At 39.0% G+C, this 13,991-nt stretch overlaps 3 protein-coding genes across 3 annotated transcripts; all 3 read left to right on the top strand.

Annotated features, from left to right (window-relative positions):
- Positions 1-379: 379 nt before the first annotated feature.
- LOC112173592 lies at positions 380-4,467 on the top strand. Its single transcript, XM_024311260.2, is given in 10 exon segments — positions 380-765; positions 1,039-1,227; positions 1,551-1,648; positions 2,239-2,317; positions 2,424-2,627; positions 2,710-2,878; positions 2,881-2,965; positions 3,177-3,267; positions 3,350-3,566; positions 4,009-4,467. Coding segments are annotated over 10 exon segments (1,533 nt in total). The 5' UTR covers positions 380-573; the 3' UTR covers positions 4,218-4,467.
- Positions 4,468-5,072: 605 nt separating this feature from the next.
- On the top strand, positions 5,073-7,196 carry LOC112170876 (protein DMR6-LIKE OXYGENASE 2). The gene is made up of 3 exons (XM_040507503.1): positions 5,073-5,536; positions 6,003-6,333; positions 6,804-7,196. The coding sequence occupies exons 1-3, from the start codon at positions 5,073-5,075 to the stop codon at positions 7,062-7,064; spliced, it is 1,056 nt and encodes a 351-aa protein (XP_040363437.1). The 3' UTR covers positions 7,065-7,196.
- Positions 7,197-7,866: 670 nt separating this feature from the next.
- Positions 7,867-9,724, top strand: LOC121048759 (probable 2-oxoglutarate-dependent dioxygenase At5g05600). Its single transcript, XM_024308158.2, has 3 exons — positions 7,867-8,408; positions 8,544-8,871; positions 9,222-9,724. Exons 1-3 carry the CDS (start codon positions 7,936-7,938, stop codon positions 9,480-9,482), a joined length of 1,062 nt encoding a protein of 353 aa, XP_024163926.2. The 5' UTR covers positions 7,867-7,935; the 3' UTR covers positions 9,483-9,724.
- The last annotated feature ends 4,267 nt before the right edge of the window (positions 9,725-13,991 follow it).

Below are 13,991 nucleotides of genomic sequence, written 5' to 3'. Positions count from 1 at the left end.
TTTTTAATATTTAATTTTTTAAACTAAAATTAAGCTATAAATTAATGTTTTTTCAAAATTTCGGGTGGACTATAGCCCAGCGGAGCCCGTGTGTAGCTACACCTTTGTACCTATATACTAAAAAACTGAAAGCAAAAATGCAAAAGAACAAAAAATAACCTCAACTCAACGGGTGTCATTTTACTCGAACGATCAAACTAATAAATCCGTCTAAAACCACAATTGGGATACTAACTTCTGAATTCATGGCTAATTATTTCAAAAGAAAAATCTGAGAAGCACAAACGTCGGTGTGGTGCATTGGATTTTTGGTTCCAAAAGGAGCGACATGTGACACATGACTAACCACTGTCGTATTAGGGAATAGGAAAACGACGTCGCGTCGTTCCATTGCCTTCGAAAGCACGTCGGGTGGAAGCAGATGCCCAAAGTAGAAAAGGTCTGGTCCATTTCAACAACCTTCACACATTTGAACTCCCAAACGGTTCTCATTCCAAAATCGAATTCGCAATACTCCATTTTCCCAAAAGTGCTTAAGATCTCAGACTGATCGGGCTTGGGGTACAATCAGAAATGGAGGAAGAGAAGCAGCAACTCAAGGACGAGAAAGCCCCTTTGCAACAACAAGAAGCAAAAGCAGAAGAAAAGGCAGTAGCAGAAGCAGAAGCAGCGGCAGCGAAAAGTGGAGGAGGATGGGGAGGAGGCTGGGGATTCTCCTCCGTTTTCACAGATCTCCAGAAGGCAGCTGAAGAGATCTCTCGCAACGTAAGCTTCTCTAGGTTTTCACTAACTGCATTCCAATTTCTATTTCTATACCAATTTTACTTAATTAGGGTTTATGCTATTGTGGATTTGGTAAATTCGTCACTCTTAGATTGGTGTTTTCTGCCATTGTGGCAGTTCAAGTGTTAAACTAGTCTTTTATTTAGAAAATGAAGCAAAGATTTGTTTCTTCAATCCAAATTGAAGGGGTTAGGGTTGCTGCATTTTTTGGTTTGTTCGTGTAATTGTGTTGAGTGGTGGCTTTGTGTAATTCAGGCTGCGGCGGCTGCTCAGACAGCAGCAAAGAGCATTGCCGACATGCAAACCCCTGCCGAAGACTCTGAAGAGTCTTCCAAGGAGGAGGAAGGGGATACTGAAAAGGAAAGCCAAGATGAGCACGAGAAGCAGCGAAAGGCTGCTCTGGAGAAGTTGGAGAAAGCTAGTGAGGATTCGTTTCTCAGCCAGGCAAGTCATAAAAATCAAATCATAAAGGGGTTGATTTTTATTTTTCAATATTGCTGTTATTATCTTAATTTGCAATGTTAGGAGAAGTTTCTTCTATTTAGTTCGTCATGTTCCTTTTTATTTATTGCTTATGTTATACTGAATGAATCAATCATGTGCAAAGTCATTTTCTTTTGATAATCCAGCATTTGCAGTTTTTCGTTCACATGAATACATGTCTCAAAAATGATTTAGGAAATTTATATTGCACTCTTTGTATGACCGGAGAATGGTTTGTTTGTTCACTAAGTGTGCTGTTGCTATAAACTTTTTCATATTTGCAGCATCTGAAGGTACTTGATAGTTCTGTGGAGAACTTTGCTTCAGGAGCATGGCAGGCTTTAGGAAGCGCTTTTAGAGGGGGTACCGATTTAGTTCACAAGTATGTCCACTGCACTTGAATGTATTAGTATATCTGCCAATATGATAGAGGAGAACAGGAGTTTGGTTAGGGTTGTGCGTTATTCAAATTTAGTAATGAACAGATGCTTACTAGCCAGATATTTTCTCTTGTTCTTGTGGAAATTAACTAAGAAAGTCTAAATGAACGATGGGACTCGGGGATTTAAGTTAGATTATGGAATTGATGATTTTTTTTTTTTTTTAAAAGTGGGAATACCAAATTAGAAAGACAAATTGTTTTCTGGAATTTGGTTAGAATCAATTGAACAGTTATAATTATATATTTTTCTTTGAGTGAAATACTGTTTATTTGACAATTATGACTGTTCCTGAACATGAAGCACAAAAACACTTTTAAGGTTTGGTCGCTGAACATGAAAAACAAATTTCATATGACTGTTCCTTTACCTTTTAGTAAGTTTCATTTAGTAATAGGATTGTAGAATGTGGTGAAGATGGTTTGATAAGTTGAGGACGGGTGCATGGATGCAGAGTTATTTGAAGTTATATATTGTTCCATTGACAGTATTGTAAGGGTGTAACAAATAATTTTTTGTTGTATGTTTCTAGGCTTGAGCATTCTGCTGTGAACCTAGCAGAATCTATCCAGCGAGATGGTGCTGGTTCTGTTGCACCATCATTGTTAGAGGTTTGCATTCCCCTTTTAGTTGTCTAGTCAACTTTTTAAAGGTTTCCTTGCGTTGGCTTGTTAACTAATATTGCATCATTGGTTATTTTTTGGTTTAATGTTACAGACTGGAAAAGCTTTTACCTCAAAGGGAATGCAAGCGCTTGAGCTAGTAGGCAAGGAAACCTTGGATCTTCTGATTACTGAAACTGGTATTGAAGTTGATAAGAATTCTAAGCACTCTGATCAAGAAGGTGAAGAGGATCAGTTATATGAGGAAGTGGGGTTTGATCGATGTTTCTACATATATGGAGGTCCAGAACACTTGGAGGTTACCCTTTTTAACTCCGAGTTAAATTTCGTTTATCTTGAGGAATAATGTTGTTGAAGCAGTTATACTGTAATACTTTCAGGAACTTGAGGCATTGTCCAGTCATTATGCACTACTATTTAACCGGAGAAAAGGAAAACTATCACCAGAGCAGAGATCTGTTTATGATGGAAAGCTTAAGCTGGTTCAGCAGATTTTCAGTCTGAACTCTGAATTGGATGGAAGTGGGGCAGAGTCGGACAAAGGCAAAAGAAAGAGACTGGAGCCGATGGAAATAGTGATGAGATGAAGAGCTTACATGATTCAAGTGTCAGCAAAGCTGCTGATATGGCTGCTGGGTAATTTTACCTTGTCCATTTCCTACTTTTATTTATAAGATTATAATTAGTTGCATGGTTTCTTGAACTGCTGCTCTAGTTACTACTTTTTGCACTTTCATTATTTTCTCGTTATCTGATTATTAAGTTTATATAGATGCATTATCTGTTTCATGGTACATGGTCTTTTCTACAAACCCTCTTAGCATTTTCTGTACTTTACATTTTTCAGGTTCACGAGTGCCTTAGCAGGACTAGCTGTTAATGATATAATTCAAAGAACTACTGGCAGATTAGAGAGCCTTCACTCGGAGGGGGTTCATGTATGTTAGTAATATTGTATTCTAGTGGCATTGCTTGTGTTGATTTGGGGTTAGTAGTTTTGACATAATTATGTCTTTGCAGAGACTCTCTGAACTTTGCTGTTCTGCGGTATCTCAACTGCTGATGCTTGGTAAAGCCATCATATCTAATGCAAACAAAGCTCAGGCTGAAGACGTGGATGCTGATTTGGGGAATATTGACTGGCCTGAAGATTCTGTTGAAAAAGCAAAGATAATCAGATCAAAAGCACTAGCAATGACAGGATATGTGGAAGCGGTGTCCAGCAGTTTCATTACAGGTTGGTTTTCTGGGTTGTCTATTCTGGGGTCATAGACATATTCTTTACTTTCTACTATATTAGAAATATGAGGCCTACGATAAGTGTTTACTGTTATAGTCAAGAGGAAAATACTCTTATCATGATGTCTTTGATAATCTTTTGTACCCTATTTCCGCCCTGCTCTTTTTGACTTGAATGGGTATGGTTACCGGCTACTTGCTGCCATGTTCACTTGTACTTCTTTTAATCTTTATTGTAGATTTGTTATAACTAGCTTATTATATGACCAAGGAGATTACTCTTTAGTCATAACATCTATATAGTTGTTTCAAAGCATACCGGTTTTCCTACCGAGTCATGGGTCATTTGATACATTATTCATGTTTCATGTTATAACTCTCCAATATTCCTGAATTTATGTATCTTAGAAGAATACTGACAGTTTAAGGAAACTTTTCAGGCATATCTGATGTTGCTGAAGCGTATGCAGCAGCCATAAAGGGTGCTGCAGAATCCCAAGAAGTGCTTCCACAGACATCAATGCAGGAAAAAGCAAATTCCTTCTCTGAACATCTCCGCGGCGACCAGACCATAGCTTTGAGCAAAATCCAGGACGGGCTTCATCACTTGTCTTATGTGGTGGTTTCAACCTCTATGCCTGCAGCTTAATAACCCTGTTCCTTTGACCTGTCATAAGCTATATATTTTGATTAGCTTTGTAAATAGTCGCATCTGGAAAGTGGCTTTGAGTTCTCATTTGTTTTAACTGTTATGTTGTACCACTGAATATGAGTTCAATATTCTTTTCTAGAATTGTAAAATGTTAGCCATCTTTTACAATTTAGAACATTGAGGAAGGTTAGAGATCATATATTGCTTGAATTAAGGATTTATTCAACACTTGATTCAATTTTTATCACCATTTCGTCGGATCATAAATTGTGGCATGTTATATGAGGTAAAGGTCATAATAATTGTGGTATGCATCCGTAGGGCTCGCTCCAATGAATTATAACAAGGACACGTTGAAGATTTTTAATTTTAATCGCAAGATGAGTGTTTGTGATATTTTCAACATTATTGTTCAAAAAGTCCTTGATGAGACTCGTGCACGGTGCATATATCATGTTGCCAACAATTTTGTTGTGTTTTCTTTTTTGGGTTGGCAAGTTTTTGAATACGGAAAGAACTTGTCAATACCTGTCAATATTACTGTGTATGACTAACCTGCCTCACTGATAATGTATGTCACAATGTTGGAATACCTGTCAATTTTGCAGTGCTAACCTTCCAAAATATGCACTTGTAGCTTTGCTACCGTATGTCTTTATCCGATCACGTTTCCTAACCTCAAAACCCGTCTATATTCATCATGCAAGGACAAAATCATACGCAGAAAAATCCAAAAGATACATATTACACCAAACCTACACCAAACCATCACCACTTGCTTCCACCAAAAACCACTTTCAAGTTTCAACGAACACAGAATTCTAGCTACAATCTGTCCTTGAATCTTAAGCCATGGGAGAAGTTGATCCAGGCTTTGTCCAAGCCATTGATCAGAGGCCAAAGCTCAAACCCGCCATCCCAGTTGATGATGAGATCCCCGTAATAGACCTCTCAGTTTTAAGCAGCAGTCATGGTGATACCAAACAACTTGTCTCAGAAATAGGCCATGCTTGCCAAAAGTGGGGATTTTTCCAGGTTGTCAACCATGGGGTGCCGTTGGAATTGTTTCAGAGAATGGAGGAGGTTGGTAAGAGATTCTTTGAGTTACCACTTGAAGAAAAGAAGAAGGTGAAGAGAGACATGGTGAATGCATTGGGGTACCATGATGGTGAGCACACCAAGAATGTTAGGGATTGGAAGGAAGTGTTTGATTTCTTGGTGGAAGATATGACTATGGTCCCAGCATCACATGAGCCTGATGATAAGGAGTTGAGGATATTGACTAATCAGTGGCCTCAATACCCTCCTGAGTTCAGGTGAGTTTCTTGATTAACTTGGTTTCTAGTTTTAAATTCATCCCAGTTGATAATATGATGAAATACTTTGCTATAGAAATGTTTCAATGAAGTTGGCCAATTTTTTGGATTGGTTTAGTTGAATTGAAAAGAACTTGAACTGCAAAGAAAGAATATTGACTAAAACATTCTGCCTCTTTGATTTTTCCTTTTCTTAAATTCATTACAAGAACTTCTGTGCTCATGCTTGATTTTTAGAAGAGTTTCGACATGTATTCAAGCAAAACTGGTTTGGCTTCGAAATTATGCAGGGGGGTTTGAAACTTTGAATCCTATCACATGTTATTGATTAATTCTATTCTATTTCCATGCACATAAAATAAAATTGTGATAATGAATGGAGTTTCCTTGATCTTACTTAGACATAGGACCTTGTATCTTGCTGGCTAATATTCGTTGCTGCTAACTTTTGCCTTTACTTGAACAGAGAGGTTTGCCAGGAGTATGCTAGAGCAGTGGAGAAGCTAGCTTATAAGTTGTTAGGATTAATTGCTTTGAGTTTAGATCAGCCAGAAAACAAGTTCAATGACTTCTTTAAAGATCACCAAACGAGCTTGATCAGATTCAATCACTATCCTCCATGCCCTGTTCCTCACTTAGCTCTAGGTGTTGGCCGGCACAAGGATGCCGGTGCCTTAACTGTCCTTGCCCAAGATGATGTTGGAGGACTGCAAGTTAGACGGAAATCAGATGGAGAATGGATTCCGGTTACACCCACCCCAAATGCCTATATCATTAATGTTGGTGACATGGTTCAGGTACCATTCATGAATATTGTAGTTTCAATAAAATGAAACTTCTCCATCATGTCTCATGATCAATAATTTACACAGATATACGAGTATGGAAATGCATCTTTTCTTCTAGACTTACAAGTTGTGTTGCTTCACTTTCAAATTTGGACCAATGAGTATTATCAGTTAGATAATCGGATCAGAATCATAACATACTAGATATATTGTGAAATAGACTGCTATTATGTTATGTTGCTACACTGCCAATTGAGTAGGTGAATTTGCATTTTAATATGTGGTGTGAGGAATTGATAATCGGACAGCATAGCATACTAGAAATAAGATATCTGTCAGAGAAAATAACCATAATCCATAATCATGAGTGAGAAATATGAGATTGATATTGCAAATTACTGGTTCTGTGCAACAACAATAAAGTTGTGAAAGAATTTATGACTATATATAAGTTCACTTTGTGAATGGTGTCTGTGCAGGTTTGGAGCAATGACAAATACGAGAGTGTGGAGCACAGAGTAGTGGTGAATTCAGAGAGAGAAAGGTTTTCGATTCCATTCTTCTTCTTCCCAGCTCACAATGTGATGGTGAAACCCTTGGAGGAGCTATTAAATGATGAGAACCCTGCCAAATACAGGGAATACAACTGGGGAAAGTTTTTCGCTACCAGAAACCGCAGTGATTTCAAGAAACTTGATGTGGAGAATATCCAAATTCATCATTTCAGGTTACCACAGTAGATGATGGGTTGAAATGTCAGCCATGGCTTGGTATATAAGAGTTCTTTCGCTTATTGTGATTACTGTGGTATGTAATCAGGTCACAGGCTTTGAAATTTTCTTTAATAAAACCTTCTTTTACTTTTGCTTCTATCTTCAAAACTAATCACTCTCTCACCCACCAACTCTAACTTAAAGTTTTGGACAACTGAAATATTCAATTCAAGCATGTATACTATAACTAACGATGGTTCACTTTAACAAGCCACGTGATGGAAAATGTCATGCTAACCTATACATTTTGTAATATGGAGAACGGTGAGTGCAACAGATTAACACAAATCTAAGAACAAATTAAGTTAATAATCGTCGCATGAATCGCATTGGAAAAGGTACAGAAACATATTTGAATTATTGGGGTGAACAATCTAGCATCGATCACATACTAGTCATATATTATGTGTTTATTTCTTTCATGACGTAATATACTTGATAGAAAGAGTCGGAAGGGTTATCACTTTGATTTATCGATGACATCCCCCTGTTTTGTCTCCTTTGAGAGGGAAATGATTAGTGGCCACAACAAGTCAACAAAGCTAATACAATCTCAATCCCATCTCACTTATTTAGAATATATATTCAGCTACCATCTAAATTATGTTGTTCTATATCAAGGACAATCCAGGTAAGCACAAACGTCACAAGTCTCATGATTCTTCAAAACAAACCGTGCAGCACTTTGTAATCTCTTGCCAACAATCCACGAAAACCTGTCCAGGTTCAAGATAAAAGGTCACTGACATTATTATAAAAGCAACATTTCTTTTAACATATCTAGTATTTTACAAGCTTAGATTGTTATAGACCTACACCAAGATCAAGATTGACAGCCATGGGAGAAGTTGATCAAGCTTTCATCCAAGAGCCTGAACACAGACCTAAACTCTCCATCATCGAACCCGAAGGCATACCATTGATAGACCTCTCTCCATTAAGCTGCCCAGACTCGATTTCTGACCCTAAAGCCATTGAAGTGCTTGTTAGAGAAATCGGCAATGCATGCAAGAACTGGGGCTTCTTCCAAGTGATCAACCATGGAGTGCCACAGGAAAAGCGCGAGAAGGTTGAGACTGCGGCCAGGAAGTTCTTTGCCCAGCCTTTGGAGGAGAAGAGGAAGATTAGGAGGGATGAAATACGTGTGGTAGGTTACTTTGACACTGAGCATACCAAAAATGTTAGAGACTGGAAGGAGGTGTTTGATTTCCTTGTGGAGGAGCCTACATTAGTTCCCTCCTCGACTGAGCCTGATGACAAGGGGGAGACACAGTGGTTTAATCAATGGCCTGAGAACCCTCCTGAATTAAGGTAACTTGATCAATACTCAATAGTTTATGATGTATAACTGTATGTATAGTTGTATATCCCATGTTATAAATCATGAATCCGAAATCTATGCTTATATTTTCTGTGTTGATAACTTGATATTGTGGTCATCATCAGGGAGGTGCTTGAAGAATATTCTCAAGAAGTAGAAAAGCTATCTCTAAAGTTGATGGGACTAATTGCGTTGAGCCTAGGCTTGCCAGAAGACAGGTTCAAAGGCTACTTCAAGGACCAAACCAGTTTTATCAGACTCAATCACTATCCACCTTGCCCTTCCCCTCAGTTAGCACTCGGTGTTGGTCCCCACAAGGATGCCGGTGCCTTAACTGTACTGGCTCAAGATGAGGTTGGAGGATTGGAGGTGAAGCGAAAAACAGATGGAGAGTGGATTCGGGTCAGACCAACACCAAATGCCTATATCATCAATGTTGGTGACATTCTTCAGGTAACTCCACACTTCAAACTTCAATCAACTTTGCTATATGTTCAAACTAATATGAAATTATCTTAATTTTTAGTAGCACAGCTGACTTTCTACTTCTAATAGCTTAGCCTAGTATCTCAGAAGTCAGAACAAAGGAGCATTTACAATATTAATGGAAAAATTTAATAGAATCAATATACAGTAAATGAAAAAACGTACCAGAAACTAATATTAGCAAAAATGCAAAATGATCGATTTATGAATTAGAATAACTTGAAGATATTTCAAGAATCTGCAGCTTATACACTTATACTGTCCAGTTTTAGTCTATGACTGCAGGTATCTGATAACAAATGGATATGTTTATGCAGGTATGGAGCAACGATAAATATGAGAGTGCGGAACATAGGGTGATGGTAAACTCAGAGAAGGAAAGGTTTTCTGTTCCCTTCCTTCTCTTCCCAGCACACTACACAGAAGTGAAGCCTTTGGAGGAGCTCACCAATAAACAAAACCCTGCAAAGTATAGGCCCTATAGCTGGGGCAAGTTTATGACTCTTAGAAAGCTCAGTAATTTCAAGAAACTCAAAGCTGAAAACATCCAAATCTATCATTTCAGGGTTTCAGATTAAGCGAGTTAGGAGTTTAATTACTGAGCGACAATAATGTTATTTCATCTCCCTAAATAATGTTTTCACTGTGATAACAATGTATGGAGTATATTATCGGTGTAAGAAAATAATGTCATGTTGTATACAGCCTAGAGTAGTCGTCTTAAACATGGTTTGATTATTGTACGATGTCAGCAACAAAATGACTACAAACATATTATTATGGTAAGAGAAATTTTATCTTCACCATGCTCCAAGAAAAATACTATCTTCCTATTTGATATAGTGCATCTTTCACGATGTCAAAAGACATTATGTCAGTAATTTCTTAGAGCATCTTTTACTTTTGCTTCTATCTTTAAAGAAAAATTTTATTCACACATTGCAAAATACTAGATACTGTTTTAGAGAAACGGGAATTGAGAGTAAATTGCTGTGTAATCTCATTTATAATAGGAGCCTCTTTATATAGAGGATTACAATGCATAGAATCTGAATTGTACAAGGAAAGATAATCATACAATGAATGGATATCTCTAACATATTCTCCGAGATTATCTCTAAGATATTCTCCGAGATTATCTCTAATTAAAACCCTATTACCACTAGGTCAAGTAACCTAAAGTTTGGGCCAGACACAATTTGAATTTACTTAAATACTCCCCCTTGTGTCGCCCAAACGCGGTGCTTCTCTCGTTGTCTCGTTAAAAACCTTGCCAAGTAACAAAAACCCAGTGGGACAAAAATAACCTCGGTTGAAGGGGAAAAAGAGCACAACACACCCTTCACGTTTCGAGACCATACATGTAGACATCTCCCCCTGATGTCTGCATCTCCCCCTGATGACTACGGTCATGGGAGTTCAGATAACTTCCTTAATCGATGCTACCAACATGTTCCTCGAAAGTGGAATTTAGGCAATGACTTAGTGAGCAAGCCTGCCACACTATCCTAAGATAGAACCAAATTCACTTTGATCTTGAGGAGAGTTTGTTGTTGCTGATTATCCTTGGTGTTGTCGCTTTTGATGTAGCCTTGCTTCATTTGTTCAAAACAAGTAGCATTATCCTAAATGCTCGTAGGCTCATCTGTGGTAGACTTCAAACCACAATTTTTCGAACATGTGTAATTATGGATCCAATCCATATACATTCACAAACCACTTCTTGAAGAGCAATGATCTCTGCATTGTTCGAAGATATAGCGACTAGGGTCTGTTCTGTAGACCTCCAAGATATCATGGTCTTTACCCATGGTGAACACTTAACCAGTTTAGGAATGACCTTTGTGTGGGTCAGAAAGATACCCAATATCAGCAAAACCTTCCAAAACATATGTCGTTATGGGAAGGGGATAGAGGACACAAGCCAGTGTTGGCGGTGTTCCTGGTGTGTGATGGGTCCGAATCCATCATCTTTCTGTACGGATAGAACAAGCTCATATCAATCGTACATCTCAAGTACTGAAAGATATATTTTACCCCAATCCAATGGAGTCGCGTTGGTGCACAGCCATACTTAGCTAACAAATTCACAACATATGAGATGTCTGGTCTTGTGCATTGGGCTAAGTACAATAATGCGCCTATTGTACTTAAGTAAGACACTTTTTCCTCTAGCACATCTTCGTCGTCATCATTTGGACGAAGAGGATCCTTTTCAGGATCAAGACTATGGACGATCATGGGGGTGCCTGAAGGCTTGACCTTGTCAAAATGCCTAAGCAACTATCAACACGATGCTCAAGTTCTAAACCGAGACATAATCGTGTTCTCACAAAAATCCTTCATCTCAAAATCGGATTTCAAGTGTTCAACGGTTTGCCTTAACTCTTTAAGGGCTTCCAATGAAGATCATGTCCAACATGAACCGCGATAAAACCTGAAACTTGTTATGAAAACGTGTGGGCATATCCCTTCCCAATCAAGTAGTCACTTTAGTGAGCGTTTCAGCCTCTTTGTAAAACACACTCTGTGGTCTAGAGCCACTTGACTTGGTAAATGAAGTTCACCATGAGCCTTCATGTATATGCCGTATCTAGATCCCTATAGAGATACGTAGTGACCACATTTGTAAGCTGCATGTTTAGTTATTCAGAAACTACCAAACTGACAAGATAATGGAGTGCAAAGACATCTATTAATAGAGAATATATCTTATCGTAGTCGATTCCAGAGCATTTTTTGAGAAGCCTTGCGCTATAAGGCGAGATTGCCATCTCTTTTTCTCATCACGCTTTCTAACGAAGACCCATTATTCAATAGGTTTTATGTTAGGAGGTGTTGGCATCACTGGCTCGGAAACCTTCCTCTTCGTTAGAGAATCCAATTTAACCTGGATCGCATCTTTCCATTTAGGCCAAATTTCTCTACGTTGGTATTCATTCATCAACGGAGCATGGTTCGATATCATCTGACTCAACAAACTCATGCGCAATGAAATGCGCAACTACATCATCAATTATGATGGAGTTTCTATCCCACGTCTCATGTACACTAGTGTAATTTTCAAAGAGCTCTATATTCTCATGAATAGGTTTTGACGTTGAGGCGTCCCCCAACGATAGCCATAACCTGGAAGATTCTCATGAGACAGATTTTGAGTGTCGATGATCAAAGGATTAGGTTGTGCCAAAACATCCTTCGAACCCATGGGCCTCCTACGTATCCTAGCTGGGGCCATGACCTGTAACGCCAGAGTGCCACTCTCTTTGGTGTTGGTGCCATGCCTACCTCCGTGTAGGGTGGCGCTACGACTTCTCGTAGGGACGTCCTTCCTTGCAGACATATTTGCAGCAGATGTGTGATCTCGTCACTTTAACAGGGATCGAGATGAGACATAGTGGGGATAGGTCACGGCAATTCCTGTCATTCCTGTTGAACATCCGTGTTCTTATCTCCCCCTAACAACGGGAAGACTGTCTCATCAAAGTGACAACCCGCAAATCTAGCGGTAATGAGATCACCTTACAAGGGAATTAAGTGGCGGACGATTGTCGAAGTCTCAAATCCAACGTAGTTGCCTATTTGTCTGTAAGGACCTGTCATAGTGCTCTGTGGCTGCGCAATTGGCACACTCAAATATGCGTAAGTACGATACTTGTAATCAGTCACTAGTTATAACACATAGGTAGATTGAGCGGCAGGGGTCGTAGATGAATTAGCATAGCTGCATGCGAGATTGCATTACCCGAAGCGGATATAAGGAGGTTGGTGAGCATTACCAAATCCTGACGACCATCGTAGTCATTTCCGCGAGACCATTTTGGTGTGTACATGGGAATATGATGTCTAACATCAGTCCCATTGCAATAACCATCGAAAGTCTTCGATATAAACTCTCTAGCATAGTCAAATCCAATTGATTGAATAGGATGATTCGGGAAGTGAGCTCGTTGTCATATGATATGTGCTAGGAGTGTAGCATAAGCAGCATTACAAGTGGACAATGGCACAACACGTGACCAACGTGTTTGCGTGTCAACCAACATCATGAGATATTTAAACGTTTGCAAGTTGGTTGAATCAGTCCATAGAATCCTCATGGGTTCTATGTGAGAACAGAATGAGTATTTTCATATCCTTTGCATAGGACGGTCTCAGTCCTAATTTCCCAAATAAACAGGCTTTGTAAACGAGCGAGAGGCTTTAGAAGCAACCAATGAGGATTTTGGTTGAGCCTGAGCGTCTAAAACACTATTTGAAGTAAAGTTGGTGATTGCAGCATCACCTGGGGCGTCATCACTATGATATACGCTATCCATGGCATCATGGATAAGGACTATGCCAGCCCTAAGCTGGTGGTTGATGGCGATGGCGGTCACACTTAGTCCAGGAATCAACTTTTGATTCATGCTTCATTTTGCTCGAAGGAAATGATGTCCATGTGAAGTCTTTGGTAGACGGATCATCATATCATGACCAGGATGACCTATCCTGTCGTGACAAAGCCAATATGTGTCTAAATCCAAGAGATATTCTCTCATGACTTTATTGGATTTAATAGCTCGAATAGTGACATAGAGTCCACTAGAGAGACACATAAACTTCTCTAAGATGCGCCTTTGTTCGCAATCGTTAGAGGTATTGCAAAGGAACTCATTTCCGTTCTCTACATGCATTTTAGCATGAAATCCGTTGGCTATTCATAGGTGCGATTGGCCCTAGGAGCGTAGAGAGTTTCTGTGACAGTAATTAAGGTGCCATTTGGCAAGTGGAACTTGGGCTATTCCATGTCCTTGAATTAATACTGATGGCCCAGCCATTGTAGTCACAAAGTCATATGCTCAGAATCAAAATAGAGTCATAATGAAAAGAACTCAAAATTTTATTCATAAGCCAACGGAGTTACATCATTCTCTCTTTGACCAAAGAAAAATCTAATCCAAAATGCTAGCAAATGCAAAACAATGGTAGTCGTCTAACTTCTTTCGGTAATTCCAAAATAAATGAGACCGGGTGAGGAGAGAGATGTCGGTGGAGCAAGGCTCGCTTAAGTACCACTAATCTTAGAACCTTCCTAGACATCACAC

The sequence above is a fragment of the Rosa chinensis genome, chromosome 6, assembly GCF_002994745.2.
Source record: "Rosa chinensis cultivar Old Blush chromosome 6, RchiOBHm-V2, whole genome shotgun sequence".
NCBI lineage: Eukaryota > Viridiplantae > Streptophyta > Magnoliopsida > Rosales > Rosaceae > Rosa > Rosa chinensis.
Note: the sequence above shows the minus strand (reverse complement) of the source record. Positions and strands in the feature narration are given on the sequence as shown.